This window comes from Typopeltis vanoorti, chromosome 15 (genome assembly GCF_054136105.1).
Source record: "Typopeltis vanoorti isolate ZY-2024b chromosome 15, IOZ_Tvanoo_1.0, whole genome shotgun sequence".
Taxonomy (NCBI): domain Eukaryota; kingdom Metazoa; phylum Arthropoda; class Arachnida; order Uropygi; family Thelyphonidae; genus Typopeltis; species Typopeltis vanoorti.
This window is the reverse complement of record NC_143563.1, coordinates 5,102,392-5,122,190: the sequence shown is the minus strand read 5'-3', so window position 1 is coordinate 5,122,190 and position 19,799 is coordinate 5,102,392. Positions and strand designations below refer to the sequence as shown.

At 36.3% G+C, this 19,799-nt stretch overlaps 1 protein-coding gene across 1 annotated transcript in view; it reads right to left on the bottom strand.

The window, feature by feature from the left end:
* The window catches only part of LOC150098320 (cilia- and flagella-associated protein 157-like), a 210,169-nt gene that overhangs the window by 113,841 nt on the left and 76,529 nt on the right, over positions 1–19,799 (bottom strand). The window contains exon 7 of the mRNA XM_090405148.1: positions 10,703–10,970. Within this exon, the coding sequence (XP_090261274.1) occupies positions 10,703–10,970 (268 nt within the window). The remainder of the gene's footprint in view (positions 1–10,702; positions 10,971–19,799) is intronic.

Sequence of the window (19,799 nt, the reverse complement as noted above, 5' to 3'; positions counted from 1 at the left end):
AAAGGTGGAAGCAATAAAACTATATTGTTTTTCACTTCACCCCCCTTTTATTATTTGTCATTCTGCTGCTAAATTTGTAGCTGCAGAATGATGAATAATAAAAGAGGGGTAAAGTGAAAAACATATAGTTTTAATGCTTCCGCCTTCCCTTGTTGTTTCGTCAGATTTGAAGTGAACATGTGTTATCCACATTTCAACCAATTGCTTGTTGTGTATTGAATTTTATTATTGAAGGTTTCCTTCAACCAAGGCTCAGTATATCTTCAGAAGTGCTAAGTGATACTTGAACAAAGTGTGTTGTGAGTTATCCCCAGTATTTATATATTTTTCAGAAACGTTTTTTTAATAATGGAAAAGTGGCTTAGAACTAGGACTTTGAAAAGAAGAGCAAATGAAACAGGTAATGCTAACCCTATACACGTGTTGTAACAGTGAGTAAATCTGATACTATTGAAGTAGAAGAACAAGTAGTTCAAAGAAAAAATACAGTAGGAAATATAACAGTTCATATTTGGAATTTGGGTTTACTTGGTGTGGAGATGAAAGTGAACAGAAACCTCAATGTGTTTTGTGTTATGAAGTGTTGTCGAACGAGTGCATGAAACCTGTGAAACTCCGACGACATTTAGAAACTAAACATTGTGATGAAAAATAAGCCAATTGAATTTTTTCAGCAATGCTTAGAAACATTAAATCATAGGAAAGATATAATTTCAGCCAAGGGTTCCATTAATAGCAAAGCACTGAAAGTATCCTATCTCTTAAGTTTGCGCATAGCAAAAACAGGGAAACCTCATTCTATCGGGGAAAATTTACTACTTCCAGCTATAAAAGATGTAGTAAAAACTATGTTTGGCAACAAGTTACTAAAAGATGTTGATTTGATTCCTCCTTCAAATGACACTGTCAGTCGCAGAATTAATGATATGGCAGGTGACATAGAATCTCACTTAATCGAAAGAGTTAAGAAGAGTCCTTATTATGCGTTACAAATAGACAAGACTACTGATGTTACAAATGATGCGCAGTTAATATGTTACATAAGATATGAGCATGATAATAACATTCATGATGATATTCTGTTTTGTAGAACTTTGCCATCCTGAACAATTGGAGAAGAAATATTTCACACTCTCAATAATTACATAATACACAAACGGATTCAGTGGGAAAAATGTATAGGCTTCTGTTTAGATGGAGCTCGCGCTCTTAGAGGCAGGCATAATTGGGGTTGTTTCTATCCAGATATGAATTGGGTGCATTGTTTCATACACAGGGAAGTGTTAGCCTCCAAAGGAATGGCATAAGAATTTAAAACTGTGCTATACAACACTGTCAAGATAGTTAATTTTATTAAAACTCGATCATTAAATAACAGATTATTTTCAGTACTCTGCGATGAAATGGGCAGTGAATATACACAACTTTTGCTTCATTCTGAAATTTGCTGGCTTTCCAGGGACAAAGTACTAACAAGGTATTTCAATTAAGGCACGAAGTTTTATTATTTGTAAATGAATGTAATTCTGATTTTGCATCACTCCTTGTTGACGAAGCATTATTATCAATACTATCCTATCTTTCAGACATTTTTTCGAAATTAAATGAACTAAATCTCTCCCTGGAAAGACTTTTAATGGGATTATATTGATCAAGTGCATATAATAAACAACTAAGTTATACCAACTAGTTTCACCAACTAAGTCTGTTGGCATCTTCAGGGTACATAACTGATGTAAGGCACTAAAAAGTAAAAAACTGTTACAAACTATAATCAACCGATTCCAATTATATTAAACAAAGAACAGAGTGCGTATAATACATTCATAGAGCGTGGATGATATCATTTGTTGTTATTTAGGAATGTTCTATAGTTGGCACTATAATTCAGTTCTGGCGAGTTGAAGGATCTGATAAGGGCTTTCCAGATTATGGGCAAGATTAGTCCTTGGTTCCTGTTAAGGTTTTGTATACAGCGAGCAACTGTTGTGGCCTCCTTAAAAATTCGAGAGCGGAAGTCCTCTTCCATATAAGGAATTGTGCTTCTATCCCACTCTATGGTATGGTTCGTTCTTGAGAAATGAAAAGCTAACCCCGATTTTTCTTCTCATTTTTTTTAACATCACCTATGTGTTCTTTTTGCCTAATTTCAAGGCTCCTTGAAGTTTGGCCGATGTAATTCAAGCCACACAAGCAGGGTATGTTATAAACTCCAGCATATTTGGAGAAAGGATGGCTATTTTTTGGAGATCTTAAGAATTGTCTAATCGTTTCTGTGGGTTTAAAGGCCACTCTTATTTTATGTGGTCTAAGGAGTCTAGCAATCTTATTGGAAACTGTCCCTAAGTATGGAATGATGATGGTAGAAATATAACGTACATCATCTTGTTGTCTTTGTCGGGGTTCAGAGAAAAGTATTTTGTGGACGAGTCTTTGAGAAAATCTATTCATGGTAAGGTTGGTGGATATCAGGGATAGTTCTTCCTGGAGGTCTTAGGTTTTTTAACATAAATCTCTCCCTTCAGGGAAAATTTTTAACTGTTCTTGATGCCTACAACAAAAGGCATTCAAGAAAAAACTTGTTTTATGGATTAATTATGTAAAAGACAGACAATTTGCACCTTTTCCAACATTGGAATCCTTTTTAGTGGAGAATAATATTTTTGTTCATTCTGAGTTTGTGGAAAGGGTTTGTGACCACCTCAAAAATCTGAAATGGAATTTTGAAACATTTTCTGAATAACTTTTAAGAAATTATAATTATGTAGTAACATAATTATATCATTTTATTTATTTGTTTAATAAATATTAAAACTTTATTCAATGATGATGATACACATTTAATCATTTACTTCCAGTTTAATTAATTGTGTTGTAATATCTTTCAAAACATGCTTTTAGATTTATAATGTTATAATATGGCACAGTTTTTCCGAAATGTTGGCAATTCCTACATAGGTTTTTTAAAAAAAATTACAAAAAGTCAAAACGACGTATAGGGATTTAATTATTATTATTATTATTATTCCGGAGTCCGAAGACTAATCGCGGGAGGACACGTACAACTGTCTCAACCACTAATTAAAAACACTATGTTTATTTTTGAAGTAAAACTTTAATTCCAACATTCTGAAATGTTATTTTTCTTGCTTTTCTGTTCACAAAATCGATCACATTGTCGAAGTCTATTTCATCACTCAGTTGCTGTTTTATAGACACAGTAAGGCAAGATTTCATAAATGCCAAAAAAGGTGCCGCCAGTGGTGGATTCCCCCCCCCCCCAACTATGCCTCTGTAACTTAGTGGTCTGCAGAATTGTTTTAAGCATTTTACTGGTCCTTGGGCTTAGAAAGGTTGAGAAACTCCTAAAGCAACTAAAGTCAAAAGGCTAAATACGATGTCTGTCAATTGATAGCGTCTCCAGCTAGTTAGTATATTCTGCAGGGGAGAGGAAACCTGAGTCCAAATCCATATAACTGCACTCCATCAGACATACATAAGACCTTTTATCTATCAAATTTGCTTTTGCCACAAATGCAAGGGTCATTTTGTCATGGCTCATCTCATTCCAATCTTATTCATGTTATGTCAAAAAAAAGTATTCTCTCTTCAAGTCTTCTCTTATTTTCTTCTCTCTTCCCCAACAATTCAGATCGCATTATCACTTGCATACAAGATTGGCTAACTTGCCTTCAGCTGAAAAGTCTTAAAAAATGCTCCCAGATGAGATCTAATCCAGTAGCTTTCCAACCAACCGACACATGATGTCCATATGAGTACACTACTTAGGCATGCTTCTCTACTACTATTTATAAAGTAGTTTACATATTGCTCAGCTGTGATTCAAAATTCATATATCAGCCACGCCATTATGCTATTTGAATAATTTTTTTTTATATATCTGATTTACACACGAAAGGTTACAAGACCTATAGCACATTAGTGTTGTGTGTGGGGAAGAGAAATAGAAGAGAGGAGAAGTCTGTTCATATTTTGCTTGAACAGCCGAGGGTTGAAATCTGTGGAAAAGGCAGAGTGGGGAGGTGACTGTTCCAAAGGACAGAAGTAGATGGAATGAAAGAGGAGGCAGTGAAGTTGGTGCAGTGGGTTTCAAGATGGACTTGTAAAAGGGTGTTGGTTAGTAGTGGCTCTTGTTTTAATGATTTTGTAGGAGCCATTAATTAGCTGGACTGCTCTTTTCTGAATAGAATCAAGCAATCTTAGAGAGGATTTTAGTGCACATCCCAAATATGGGAACAATATTCCATGGCCGAACAGATTTGGACTTTGTATAAAGTCAGCATCTGTGAAGGTGTGAAGTAGTGTCTTGTGCAAAAAAAGTTCACCACTTTTTTTTTGGCAGCTGCAGAAGCTAGTTGAAATACGGTTGTGACCCCACTTGGATATAGCTAGGAGATCTGAGTTCAGGTCCCTGGTAGTGGGAAATCTTGAGGATTTTAATACTTCAGCACTACAGGGTTTGTCAAATGTAAAGGAGGAATGGAGTGTACTGTCATCAGTAAAGCTATGGAGTACCCCAGGTACTCCTACCAATGCAGGAGTACCTGGGGAACTCTTGCATTGGTAGGAATATCTGAGGAGAGTAAATTGTCCACCATGACATGAAGTGAGTGACCAGTGAGAAAGTTGGCAATTCAGTTGCAGAGTGAGGAAGGCAGACCACAGAATGGCAGTCTGGTTAGTAGGCCCCTGTGCCACACTCAATCAACTGCCTTTGAAATGTCGAGGGCAACCACATGAGTTTCTCCAAATTTCACCATGGTCCGAGTCCATAGGTGGGTGGTGAAAGCAAGAATATTAGTTGTAGATCATAATTGGTAGAATTCATACTGCTAGTCACTGATTAGTTGATATGTCTCTAGATGGTTCAAGAGTTGGCTGTTGATGAACTTCTCCATAATTTTTGAGAGAACAGAATTGAGAGTAATTCGGCAGTAGTTCATAGGTTGATTGACTTTTATCACCTTTCTTCAGGATGCGCTGGATGTGGACCTATTTCCATGTTGTAGGGTAGTACAAGGATGGTCTGAAAAGTTCTTGGCCTAACAATGAAAAAACAAATTTATAATTTAAAAATTATTTTTATTTTTCAACATAATCTCCCTTAAGACTAATACATTTATTCCAGCAATGCTCCAGCACCATTATCCCATCCCTGTAGTGGTTCTCAGTAAGATCTGCAAAATACCTTCTACAGCTGCAATCAACTCTTGATTTGAAGAAAAACGCTGGTCAGCAAGGAAGAGTTTTAGTTTTGGGAAGAGATAGAAGTCAGAGGGGCCAAATCTGGGGAATAGGGTGGATGTTCCAACAATTCATAATGCAGATGCCTTAATTTTCCAATTGCAAAACAACTTTGTGGGCAGGTGCATTGTCCTGATGAAAGATGATTTTTCCTTCTCCAAACCAGGTATTTTCTCACGAATTTTTTTGTCTAGTCTGGTTAAAAGATTGGAATAATATTCCCCAGTTATTGTTTTACCCTTTTCAAGATAATTAATAAACAAAATATCTTTAGCATCCCAAAACACTGATGCCGTGACCTTTCCTGCTGATGGAACCGACTTTGTCTTCTTTGGCGCTGAACAACCCGGCTTCTGTCCACTGTTTTGACTGCTGTTTGGATTCTGGTACTTTTATGAACTTTTATGAACTTCGAATGAATTTCTTTTGGCATTAAACCTTCTCTTACAAAGAATTTTATATGTAATGGTGAATCCAAGTCTTATCCATAATAATAAATTGATGCACAAAATCAGTTTTATTCTTGTTAAAGCGCTGTTCAGAGATTTTCATGCAAGTGCATTTTTGATCTGCTGTGAGCAAGCGGCACCCATCTTGCACAAAGCTTTTTCATTTGCAATTCTTCATGCAAAATATATCCTACCATTCTTTTGAAAGGCCTATAGTCTCAGCAATTTCATGCACTTTGACTTGCGGTCATCCAATACCATATCGTGCACTTGATCAATGATTTCTGGTGTTGTTACACTTTTTGGACATCCTTCACATTGATCATCTTTAAGGCTGGTATGGCCACATTTAAACTCAGCAGCCTATTTCTTAATTGTCAAAAATGAAGGAGAAGAGTGCCCATAAACTTTTATGAACTTCGAATGAATTTCTTTTGGCATTAAACCTTCTCTTACAAAGAATTTTATAACCACACAATACTCAATTTTATACATTTCAAGGGATACAGATGATACTTTTGCTTCAGACTGATGTATAAAACAAACTACTTGATAAAATGACTTGCAATTTCACATAGATGCTTATGACAGATGTACCAACTTAGAAAAAAAAATTGTGCCGATAGTGTTGCCATCTATGGTCAAGGCAGAGAACTTTTCAGACCAGCCTTGTACCAGTTGAATAGGATAGATTGAGTATTGTGTGGTTATAAAATTGTACCCCCAGAACTAACAGAATTGATGTTAGTTCTGGGGATACAATTTTTTTAAATAATAGGTGGGATACCCTCAGGATCAGATGCCTTGTTTATGTTCAGGTTATTAAGGATTCTTCAGATTTCTTTTTGTCAGAAGACTATGAGAGACATGAAGGGAACCATTCTTTGTGAAGTGGAGGGAACTTTGCCAAGTTCATCAATGCAGGAATTAGAAAAGAGTGATGTCAGTAAGTTGGCATTGTCTTTTGGTGAGGTGACTACAGTACCACTGGGATGCAAGAGTGATGGAAACCTGGGTAGGCAGAACACCCAATGGCCTTGGCAAGGGACCAGAAGGAGTGACATTTGTAGCATTCCCTTTCAAAGCCTGACTTGGTGATGATTCTTTTGCAACTGTTGTGAGCTGCAGTATAGGCATAGTGAAGACAGCTGGAGTTTTGGTCTTTAGCCAATTGTGGTACGCAGAAGTATTTTTCTTTTACATCATTGGCACACTTTTTTTGAGAACCAAGGCTTGGTTGCTGGCTGAGAACTGGGAGTGAAATAAGGGATGAAAGCCTTCATTCCTGTGAGGATAATTTCTGTTATTCGGTCTGAGCAGGTGTTTGAATCGGAAGAACTGAAGCAGTAGTCAGACCATGGGGAGGAGGAATAGAAGTCACGGAGGTCTCCAGTGCCACCCTTGTAGTGCCAAAGGACATGAGACTGTGAACTAGTGGGGGAAGGTTATTCTATGGCAAAAGAGACTTGTATGAGGTTGTGCTTTGAATTTCCAAGAGGAGGACTGACAACCACAGTATACCTGGAAGGGGAGCTTGTTAGGAAGAGGTCAAGTGTGTTGGCAAATTGAAGGAGGTTGGTCTGGTATTGTGGTAGGAAGATTGATGATCTTAAATAAGTCACTGATGACGATGAACACCTCGGCAGCCTTGCCTGCTTGATCAGTGAAACTGGAGAAGGGGAGCTAATATCAGTTGTAGACATTGAAGTCCCCAAGAAGGATGACTCAGTATTGGTATTTAGACTGCAGAAAGTCGAGCTTTAAAGAGAGAAAGTTGAAGAGGTCAGAGTGGTTGCTGGAGTTTGGAGAGCAATAGAGGGAGCGTATGAAAAGGGCAGGTTGATTTAGTAAAAAAACGTTTGGACCAAACAGTGGGGATTCAAGGATTTGCTGCAGTCAAATATTTGAATAAATGTTTTTCTCACAATTCAAATTCTGTCATAAAAAGTGTCAAAGCAGTTTATAAAACACTCAAAAAAAGTCACTTTTGATGTTGTCAAAACTAAACATTGTCATTATGAAATGATGCTTTATAAGTACACCAGTAGCATTTCTTAGTTGAAGTGCTACTTGTATACTCACTTACTATGGGGAGATATGTACTACAGCATGGTGCAAAAAAAAAGTACCGAATAACTACAATAATATAATATATTATTATAGTTAATATAATAATATATTAACTAATTATTATATTATAATATAATATAATAATTAATTAATTACTATATTATTAACTAATAATATAATAATATATTAACTAATTTCAACACTTATTTACTCCATAACATCCTGTTATGGAGTAAATGGGTGTTGAAATTCAGTACTTCTTTTTTTTTTTTTTGCACCATACTGTATAAATGATAGCTGATGGACAAAGAGGACAATTTATGCAAACTGGAATTCAGTTCAGTTTGATAAGCCCATCTTCTGATCTTTCTATGTGTCCAAAATATTTCAGTTTTCTTCTGCCAGTGCTCTTAATATAGCTTAAAGTTCTACTGCTCTTTTCTAAGACCTATCCATTTTTCTGCCTTTCGGTGTATGAGATCCTCAATAGTCTCCTACAAAAACAGCTATCTTTTCCTATCAAACAACAACCACAAGAGCTATCCTATTAGACATCTATAAGAGCTATCCTATTAGACATCTATAAGAGCTATCCAAGCTGTTCTATCAGACATCCATGACAGCTATCCAAGTTTCTCATCCATAAATAGCTAATGAAAAAAAAAAAAAAAAAACAGACAGCTGCATTAAGAATCCTCATCCATGCATTGAGTTAATTTCTGACTATTGTTCTAGCCATTTTTAATCTCCTTCTTCTTCTGAAAAACAATTCTTCACATTAATTGAACCCAGATACTCAAAATCTGCCGATCCCCCATCAAATATTTCTCCATTATAGTACACTTGTTTCTCAGGACCTTCTCTAATTAGACTTTTCAAGAACCATGATCTGCATCATACTATGGTTGAGTTTAAGTTCTTGCTGCCCTTATTAACTGTCAAGGTGTCATTATAGAGATGAACTCTCATTAGCATATTGTTAAAATCTATGTTTTATTGTTAAAATCTATTAATTAATTCTTGTTCGGCTGCGCCTTTGTAAAATTCTATGCTTTCTCGTTTGAAACTTTTCTTAACTTTTACTATACTTCTGACTTATCGTCAGTTATGTTACCTCTATCTTGTGGCTGCAAATAGTAAGGCTCAGGTGTGCAAGACGTGAAGAACAAAGAAACTGCTTCGGGCTGGAGCCAATCTCTTTGTCTGATTTACTGGTGTTTATTCTAAATTAAATTTTGGAAAATTTGTTTGAAAGTCAGCTGCACCACCAAAATTCTAGAATAAGAGGAGTATCTCCCTCCGAAGAATAGAACACCCAGTATAACGCACAGCTCCTTCCTTTTCAACTTATCTTTATACCAAATTATATATATATTTTACTCTGCAGTCATGGCAAGATCTACTTCAAGATAGATAGGTTCGATTTTATGAGTAGTGCATTGGACTTCAGGCAAGTTATTTTGACAAGAAAACAATTTATTCATCACTAAGCAACAAATACACAAATTAATTTGACTTAAATCTAATATGCAAGCTATATCTAACAGGAGGGAGATACTCCAATATAAGTTAAACGTTCATTTCCCACAATCATCTCAATCTTGGCAGGACTACTTGTCTAGAATTTTACCCCCCCTCCCGCTTTCTTAACTTTACATATAATCAGATTGTCAACATATAAAAATTCAGCCTTAAGGAATGACTACAACAAATAAATACAAGTAGATTCACTATACAATTCAGCTAGGCTTTCTCTTATATAGAGTAAATTAATTCGATTGTCAGCTCAAGGCCTAAAGTCCTGCAACTCTAATTTTAAAACAATTCCATCAATTCAAAATGCCGTCACAATCTAAGCTTCTTTCTGACTAAATAATGGAAAGTTCATCCTTTTCATGAAGTCTGGTCCTCTATAGCTGAATATCTCTTCTTGTTCCCGTTAGACCTTGTCACTGTACTTGAACATCCTTTTCGTAATTTGCAAGATTTCTTTCTTGTTATCAGCGGACAATTTAATTCCTATGGTTTGGAAGTTCAGCATCTGGTTCCTCCTAATACGATGTGCTTTAGTTGCATTGTTCATCTGGCCTTTGCTCCGTGAATATAAGTCTCCGAATAGGATAACGAATCAACACCCATGATTCGAGTGAAGCTCAGCTGCCGTTAATGAGCATCGTGCTTTCTTCTAAACTCCTTGGCTTACGGTGACCTTGATACCATCATGAGTCAGAACTCCATGTGACTTCCTGCCCCATGAACAGAAACTCCACTCCAGAATGTACTCAAACTCCCAGGAACAGATTAAACCAAGCAAGTTCTCTCTCGACGCAGCAAACTCCTATTTATATAGTTTTGATGACCTTCGTTTTTCTTACATCATAGTCCCTCCCCTGGGTACCCTGATGTTCTGCACCCGTCACTCTCGTCAATCGGTGCATTTAGACGGGAAACCCCCGTGTAATGTTGACCTTCACATTTGCAGTGGCCGCAGGTCATGACTTAATCCCTTAATCTGTCTGGAATTTTAGTTGACTAGAGGTATACTTAGACACAATTTACCTTATATGCAATTTCCTTTGTTCTTATACAAAACTTTTGACATTAACAATATTCAACAATTTCAAAAAAAAACATTATTTCTATTTCAATTAACACCAAGTTTTTCCATTAATACACAAGTATTTTAGTGGAACTTAGCATACTTATAAAATCTGCATAAAAGGTATTTTATTACAAAAACTTCTTTTATTCAAGATTTTACAATATTTGATTGCTGATCCATCAGCTATCTGTCCTAATTCTACCTATTCTATATTGGTCTTGAATGTGCTAATATTTAAGACTAAAGCAAATACAATGAAAGTGGCCCAATTATTAAGTTTTTCGCTAATATAATAACACATCTCTTACTAACATACCTTTTTCTGGCTCTGTACTTTAGTGGATAATTCTTTTTCAATGGCTTCTCGAATTTGGAGTTGCTGTTTCAGTTTTAATTCAGAATCCTTTAATTTAGTATTGGCTTCTGTTAACTGTAATGTTGTCTCAGATGTTTTCTTCAGCTGCAGATTAACTTTCACAGACTGGCTAATGGTTTCTCTAATTGAGTGAGATAGCTGGTTATCCGAAGCCTTGCGGAATTCTGCTGCCACATACTCTACCCTCTCTATCATTTCTTTCTTTAGCCTTATTATATAAAAATTGAATATAATTAGCAATAATCAATTACATAGTATGTAATTGATTATAAAAGAATATGCAATATCTTTTAGATCAGTTGCAACTACTGACATTTACAAGGTGCTACCAAAAAGTTCGAGGAATTTGAATAGCATGAGTAAACTGGCTTTCCACCACCATAAAGAGCGAGCCATACGCTTTTGTGAATCAGTATGCCAACAGCAGGCAAGCTGACCACTCCCACCAGATGGTTAAAGAAACGTTTGAAACTTGCCAAATTCACTGTGGCCAAAAAAAGCATGTCATGTTTGCAGCAATGTCAAGTCAATGTTGATTTTTTTTTGATATCTAAGGCATTGTACACAAAGAATTCCCCCCCCCTGCCCCAGTCAAACTAATATTTAAGACTAAGGCAAATACAATGAAAGTGGCCTAATTATTAAATTTTTCTCTAATATAATAAGCCATATCTTACTAGCATTCCAAGTGGCTAAGGAGAGCATTAGGCACAAATGCCAAGACACGTGGAAGAACAACAACTGGGTTCTGAACTAGGACAACACATATGCCCACACATCAGTCATTGTTCAACAAAACATGACAATCATTCCCCATTGATCCCCATTTGTCTGACTTTGCTCCATGCAACTTTTTCCTGTTCTCAAATATGAAATTCCAGCAAGGAATTTCCAGAAAGGGTGTCATTTTGACACAACTGAGATCCAGGCAGAATTGTGGTAGTGTGCTCAGCACAGTCGCCCTTGAGGACTTCCAGGGATGCATGGAATCATGGAAAAACTTCTGGAATCACTGTACACATGCCCGAGGGAACTACTTCAAAGGTGAGGATGGAAACTAAGAGTTAGGGAAAGTAATATTTTTATGGTCAAATTCCCCAAACTTTTGGGTAGCATCTCACATATAAATTAATTTTATTTCATAACAACAATAAACATCTTTAAGTCAACAAATTAATTTATACCTGAATCTCAACATATCATTAATGATTATAAGATTTTTAAACAATAGAACATTATACTGATTTTTTTCTTTATTATTTGGAATAAGTTATAGTTTTATTTAATTTGCTACATAAATAAGCATGTTTGATAAGAACATGTTTGAAAAGTTTGGTAAAAAAATAAGTTAAACACATTTTTGGAAAAAATCACCTTTATTTCTCAACATAGTCTCCATTGAGGTCTACACATTTAGTCCAGCAAGTTTCCAATTTTTTTCATCTCATCTAAAAAGTAGGATTTGTCAAATTGTGTAAAATAGTCATTGACAGCTTTGATGACATCCTCGTTCAAAAAGAAAATTTTTTCCCACCGAGCCAAATTTTTAAGTTTGGGAATAAGAAGAAGTTACACAGGGCCAAGTCCGGAGATGGATGTGGAATGAATTCGAACCTCAATTTGTACAATTTTGCCATTGCGATGGCTGATGTGTGGGACGGTGCATTGTCTTGGTGAAAGAGCACTTTTTTTGTGTGCCAATCTTAGCCGTTTTTTTTCAGTTCTTCTTTTAAATAGTCCAACAACGACGTATAATAGACTCCTGCTATTTTCTTATCCTTTTCTGAATAGGCTATCATGATAATTCCTTGGGAATCCCAAAAAACAGTGGCCATCACCTTCCCAGCTGACAAAATGGTCTTAGCTTTTTTTTGGTGCTCTTTCACTGGGCATTGTCCACTGTTTTGATTGCTGCTTGGACTCAGATGTGTAGTGGTGGATCCAAGTTTCATCTACAGTCACAAACTGATGCAAAAAATCCTGCGAATGGCAATTAAACATTGCCAAACACTGCATTAAAATGTCTTTTCACATGCATTTTTGATCGACAGTCAACAATTGCAGCACTCATTGTGCACACACAGCTTTTTCATGTGCAATTTTTCGTGCAGGATACATCTGTTCAGTTGAGATGCCTACAATCTCAGCAATCATTTCCTTCATAGTGACCTTTACCTCAGTCGGGCATCCAGAGCACGCTTCGATGGACTTATGACCAGGCTTAAACTCATTTATCCAAAAATAAATAGTCTTTAATGCTGGTGTAGAGTTCCCATGAACAGCATCTAACTGGGCTTTGATCTGTATGGCCACCCAATTCTTCAAATAAAAGTTTTATCATTGCACAAAACTTGTTTTTCTCCATTTTTATGAAATATGTGAACGTGGTCATTTTAAATGTTTGCCAAACAAGAGCTATGCATCACACATGGCTAAAATTTTACCAGGGGTCATGAAAAAGATGATATGAATGAACGAATTGTGTCGCCATCTATTAGAAATTTAGCAAACTTTTCAAACAAACCTCGTATAATAATTATCATCTATCAATTGTATTATAGTATAATCAAACAAGTGAAAGATAATAAGTATCATTTAGTTTTCAGCAATCTTCTTCTCTGATGATGACTGAACAATGTAAGAAATTAAGAAAATAATATGAAAATAACTGAAGTAAATAAAGCATGATGTAGAAAGACAAGCATGATAAAGAAAGAGGGAGCACTGGAAAGGGTTACTGAACATTTGTAATGAGTGGTGTTAGGTGAGAGAGAAAATGCACAAACAGAGAATGAAATAAATATGAATAAGAAAGCAAGTGAAACTAAGAAATATGAGAAACAAGTTGTGAATGGATGACAAAGAGGAAGGTGGATTAAGACTGAGAAAAGGAGAGTGATTATGATAAGGGAGAGAAAGAAAGAATGGCCAAGTAAAAGGTCATGCACTTACATGCTGTGTACTACACTGATGTAAGTGAACTGCAAGAAACTGATGAGACCAGAGATTTGAAGATGATTTTGGACTGGAAGTTTGAAGTTCATATTGCAAATGTAACCAAAACAGCATATCAGCTTATCTGGTTGTTGATAAAGACACTGACAAGCAGGGTTAGGAATGTTATTATTCCCCTTTTATAAGGCTTTAATAAGTGTGGACTGCTGCCAGCAGATCTGGTTGCAGGTATTCCATGGAGGTAGTATAGAAGATCCAGAAGTGAGTGAGGACAGATTGAAGGTTTTGGGCTTCAAAGATTAGTCAACAGGCAAAATAGGGGGGACATAATAGAAACATATAAGTTATTATTACAGACTACTGCATGGAGTCTTTAGATTCATCAAGGGAGACCCTAAACATTATGTAAACACTATCTAACATTTGCATAGCATCTATTATACTTTGCTTTGAATTCATTCACAGTTATGGCACCCACAACAGACTGGCAATCTATTCCACTCATTCACCATTCTCCAAGCAAAATACCTAATTCTAACACCCATGCTAACTACACTCTTATTCAGTTTCCAATGAATGGCCTCTAGTTCTCCCACCACTATTCTGAAAAATTTCCTCTGAATTAATCTTGTAAAAACCCTTCAGTAATTTGTATGTCTCAATCATATCATCCTTTTCCATCTGCCAACCAGTTTCTGTAACCCACATATCTTCAACCTGTTCTCATAATGTTCATTCCATAGATCTACTACCATCTTGGTCACTTGCCTCTCCACCTCTTCCTCATTGTGAAACTCTGGTGCCCAGATCTGTATGCAGCAGTCAAGGGGAGTTATGAAGGCTCGATAAAGAGGAATAATAACCTGCTTGTCTCTGCTCGTCAAGTATTCTTCGGTAACCAAGTAATCTAGTGAGCTGCTTTAGCCACTTTTGCTATTATGTTACACTTTGCCACATCCATTCTTCTTTGCCCAGATTGCCAGCCTATCCAAATCATCATGCAAAGTTTTAGCATCATCTTTATTAACTATTGCTTTACCCAACTTTGCATCAATGGCAAACAACTGAACAGATACTTTCAGATTCTTTCCTATATCAACAAATTAATCAGTAGTGGCCTAAGAAAAGAGCTCTGTAGCATCGCAACTAGTCACAGGCTTTCTTCTGGACTATACTCATGAATAAACTATTCTCTGATATCTCTCCATCAACCATCCTCTTATTCATCTCACCAACTCTAAATTATTAAAAAGGGGTTTATAGGATTGACACCAAACACTTTTTTTTTTCCACCACTGGAAATTGTGTGAGAGTGATGAATGGGTGGAATGGGTTCCTAGTGGTGGGTGTGAGCATTTTTTATTAGTGAATGAGTTCAAGTAGGTATGATAAGTATTATGTGAATAATGGTTAGTGTGGGCTTCCTCAATGAGTTTTAACCCCAAGAAGATGCCCGAGAAAACAATAATAACAACAATATATAGACAGAACACCACCTCAGGTATTCCCCTTCTCTTTCAGTATGGAGGAAAGAGAAGGCAATATCTGGAAGACAATACACTAATCACCCAGCCTGGTTGGCCAAGTGGTTAGCATATCTGTTCTCCAGCCAAAAGGCTGCAGGTTTGAATCCCGCTGTGGGCATGGATGTTTGTGATTGTCTGTGAAAATACTAGTGGTGTTGGTGGGCAGTAGATGCCATTGGTGTAGTTGTGGTTCATTGTAGTTGGTGGATTGAGTGGTGAAGACAGAGAGTGTCCTTTCTAGATGAGTCTTTGGACTCCCTGGAGTCCAAAGACTCATCTAGAAAGGACACATAATAATACATGTAATGACTTAAACTGTCTGAGGTTGATAAAATGAGAAAAATATGGGAAGTTATTTAACAGGATGTTTTTAAAATCTGGGAATGAAGAGGACAACACTGCAAAATGTTTAGACAAATTGGTTAGCCAAGTAAAAAGAAACTGATCCAGATAGGATATCAACAGCCAGCCTAGTTCTGTAGGCAGTTTTTGGTATTGAGAACACATTGTAATGAAAGGAGTTTATTAAAAATAAACCACTTAAACCAGACAATAACTTCTCAGGTTTTAATTGTTTTAATATATTGGGAACAAAAAGGACTTACCATGGGTTCCCCCCCCCTTTTTCCAGTCCTAGCCAACCTGCTTATGAAAGACATTGAAACTAACGAGTTAAAAACCTAAAGTTTGGCTACGTTACGTCGACAATATATTCGTCATTTGCTTGGAAACGGTGGATAAGCTGATTGCTTTCAAAGATTATCTGTACAACTTCTATACCAATATAAAATTCTCTATTGAACTAGAGCAACACACTTTCCTTGATATCCTGGTCAAAGTAAATGAAGAGGAAAAAAGGTTATCCTTCTCCATATACAGAAAATCGACCACAACGTGGAAGATTTTTAAATGCTACTTCTCACCACTATCCATTGCAGAAGATAGACATAATTAAAATTTTACGAGACAGGGCATTACAATATATCAAGTACACCAATTAAAAGGAATGAAGAACTGCACTATCTGAAACAGAACATCACACTTAATGGTTCTGAACCCATGATCAGAAAAATTCTTGATACATCACCTGCAACTCCATTATTTAAACAAGATTTCAAGAATGCAATCAACGCTGATTTACGAAAATGTCATGGACCAAGTGGCTTCGTTGCTCTGCAAATACAACATAAAAGCGGCTTTTTTATCATCAACAAATTCCTGCCATGTACCCTCAAGGGATGTACAGGATATGATAGTATTACATGAAAAATTTACATCATTACTAACTTCCTATCTACAATGTTACCTGTCAAGACTTCAATATTATCAGATCTTATATTTCTATCTTCTATGGCACTTTTTACCATATCAATCCACCAAAATCTTGGTCTTCCTCTGAGTCTTTTTCCTGCTAACCTGGCAGAGAACACTTGTTTTGCTAATCTTTCCTCTCCCATTCTGTTTAAGTGTCCACACCACCTGAGATTAGCTCTGCTAACACATTCATGGATGCTAACGATGTCAAGTTCTTTCCTAATATCCTCGTGTTTAATATGATATTGCCATTCATGCCATCTGTTCATGCCTCTAATCTTTCTCAGGACTCTCATATCTGCGGTCTCTAGTCTTTGGTCAAGTGTTTTACTTCTGACCCAGCTCTCAGATGCATAAGTTAAAACTGGTTTCAACACTGCCTTGTATATAGCTAATTTAGTGTTTTGACTAATTTCTCTCTTATTCCATATAAATTTATTCAGTTGACCTAATACCATACCAGCTTTGTTGATTTCCATATTTAATTTACCATCTTCACTAAAAATCATGCCAAAGTAGCTGAAATGTTATAGGTTCTCCATTCAAAATGCAGTTGATATTTTCAATGCGTCTGCGTATTTTCATTATCTTTGTCGTGCTAACCTTCATACCATATCTATTACCACAGTTATTCAATTTAGTCAGAAATCTTGCAGACTTCTAGCAGATTTATTTGGAAGTATAACATCATCCACATAAAGCAAAGAACTGAGATTAACATATCCAATTTTGATATCACGTTTAATACCACTTTCCTTCATATAAATAATGAATAACAGAGGGGATAATGTACATTCTTGTCTGACACCAGATTTAACATTAAACCATCTTCCTGTACTTCCTTCAATTCTAACTGCTGACTTGCAACTCAAATAATGACTAAGTATTGCTTGATATAATGCCTTATGGACACCATATAACTGTAGTGTTTTGAATAGCTCCTCTCTTTTCACCTTCTCATGTGCCTTTTCCAGATCTACAAAACTTAAATACAGATCTTTGTTATATTCTCTCTTAATAACAATATAAGAGAGAATTATATTATATTAATATATTATTATATTACATGATTTCTCCGCTATTTGTTGTAAAGTGAAAATCTAATCCTGACAGCCACTATTTCGCCTGAATCCACTTTGTTCTTCACCAAGCTTTTCTTCCACAATCCTTCTCAATTGTTTCTCAAGTATACTTGCATATATCTTACCAATAACACTCAGTAAAGAAATACCTCTGTAATTCTCATATTCAGTTTTATTTCCCTTTTTATATATGGGTACTATGAGAGTTCTACTCCAATCATCCAAAATTCATCCTTCTGAACTATGCAGTGCAGCCACTGAAAGACTTTTATACCTCCAAACTTGAGCATTTGGGTTAAAGACAGAACCTTGTTGAGGGATCTAAATAGCAGAGTAGCAAATGATTGTCAGACATACAGAAATATTTTGGGAAAATTGGAGAAAAGAGCAAAGCTAATAATAATGGCAAATGCCTGTTGGATTTCTGCTCAGGACATGGACTGGTTATTACTAACACCATGTTCCAACATAAAAATGTGCACAAATTCACATAGAGAAAAGAGGCAAGGAATAAGAAAAGTCTCATTGACTATGCTATTGTTGATAGTGATATTTTATCCCTGGTGCAGGACACCAGATGTATAGAGGATTTGAAATTGGAAGTGATCACCATTGATTATTATTATTATTACTGGACACCTCTAAGGAGACCAAGGACTCATCATGGGAAGGCACACTACTCTACTTCGCTAAATACATCTCATCCCCTCCAATACTACTTAATTCTCCAACTATCATCAACATCATCTATCACCCATCATCACCAATAACAGTATTTTTTATCTCTAAATTGCATGTGTTCTGAATGCCAATTTGTCTGTACACTGGATGAAAAACCCGAGTTTCCGGGAGAAAAAACCCTGCTACCATCGTATGAGATCGGCTAACTCACCTTCTATAGAAAAAGCACACGTAAAGATTCCTCTCGTCACAACGAGAATGGAACCCAGGTCTTTTCCAATGAAAGGGCACAATATTCCGCTATTCTTCCAACTGTGCTACAGCAGCTACAAGTCTTGAGCAGAATAAAATTGAATTTCATATTGAAAAGAAGAACATGTGAGAAAGTTTTAAAGTGAATAAAATTTGAGAAGCTGTCATATGTGAACTGTAGACTAAAATACACAAACAGTATTCAAGAAAAAATAAAAGAGTTTGAGAATAGGAACTAAACCTCGGAGATTCAGTAGCAAGCCCTGAAGAAAACACTGATTGATTCAGCCAGAAAAGCATGTGGTGAGGTTGTTTGCAACGATAGAAAAATCAGAACTCAATGGTAGACAGAGGAAGTTAAAGAGGCAATGAAGGAAAAGAAGAAAGCATATTGAAAGTTCCTGGCAAATAAGTCAGCTTGCTTTCTTACATTTGTCTCTGTATTCTTAGAGAATACAGAGACAAATGTAAGAAAGCTAAACACTGTGTAAAACTAGCTAAATAAAAGTCATGAGAAGACTTGGTAAGAACACAGAAAATAAATATCAAGAAGGTGGCAAGATATTCTGGTTGTTGAGGAAGTCAGAATTGGAGAAAGAGTGCTGTAAAAGGAATTAGAGATGATAAAGGTGATAAGAAAACTAGAGAAAAACATATCCTTGACGTATGGAGTAATTACTTTGAAAAATTGCTAAATGAAACAAGCACAGTGGTAAAAAACACTCAACAGGGATGCAGTCAGGAATACATATCCATACTTGAAGTAAGCCCGCAAAGGCCTGAAATGTGAAAGGTAGCAGGAGTAAATGATATTTGACCAGAAATGCTCAAGTATATTATTATTATGCAACACCTCCAGGGAGTTCAAAGACTCATCGAGGGAGGGCACCTACTCTAAAGCTCTCTCTCTCTCTCCACCACTCAATCCACTAATGTGCAACAAATTCACAAATTTGTTGCATATTAGTGGATTGAGTCTTTTCACAGACAATCACAAACATCCATGCTCACAGCAGGATTCAAACCCATGGCCTTTTGGCTCGAGAATGGATTATGCTAACCACTTAGCCAACTGGGCTGGGTCATGCAAGTTAGTGCTGAAACCTGTTTGTGGTAATAGGCCAAACCCAGGCGATGTGATTACTGTAAATTGTACAGGAATCATGACCAATCCACCTAGAAAATTCTGGAGCACCAAAGATCCTGGTCAGCAACCTTTTACATTTC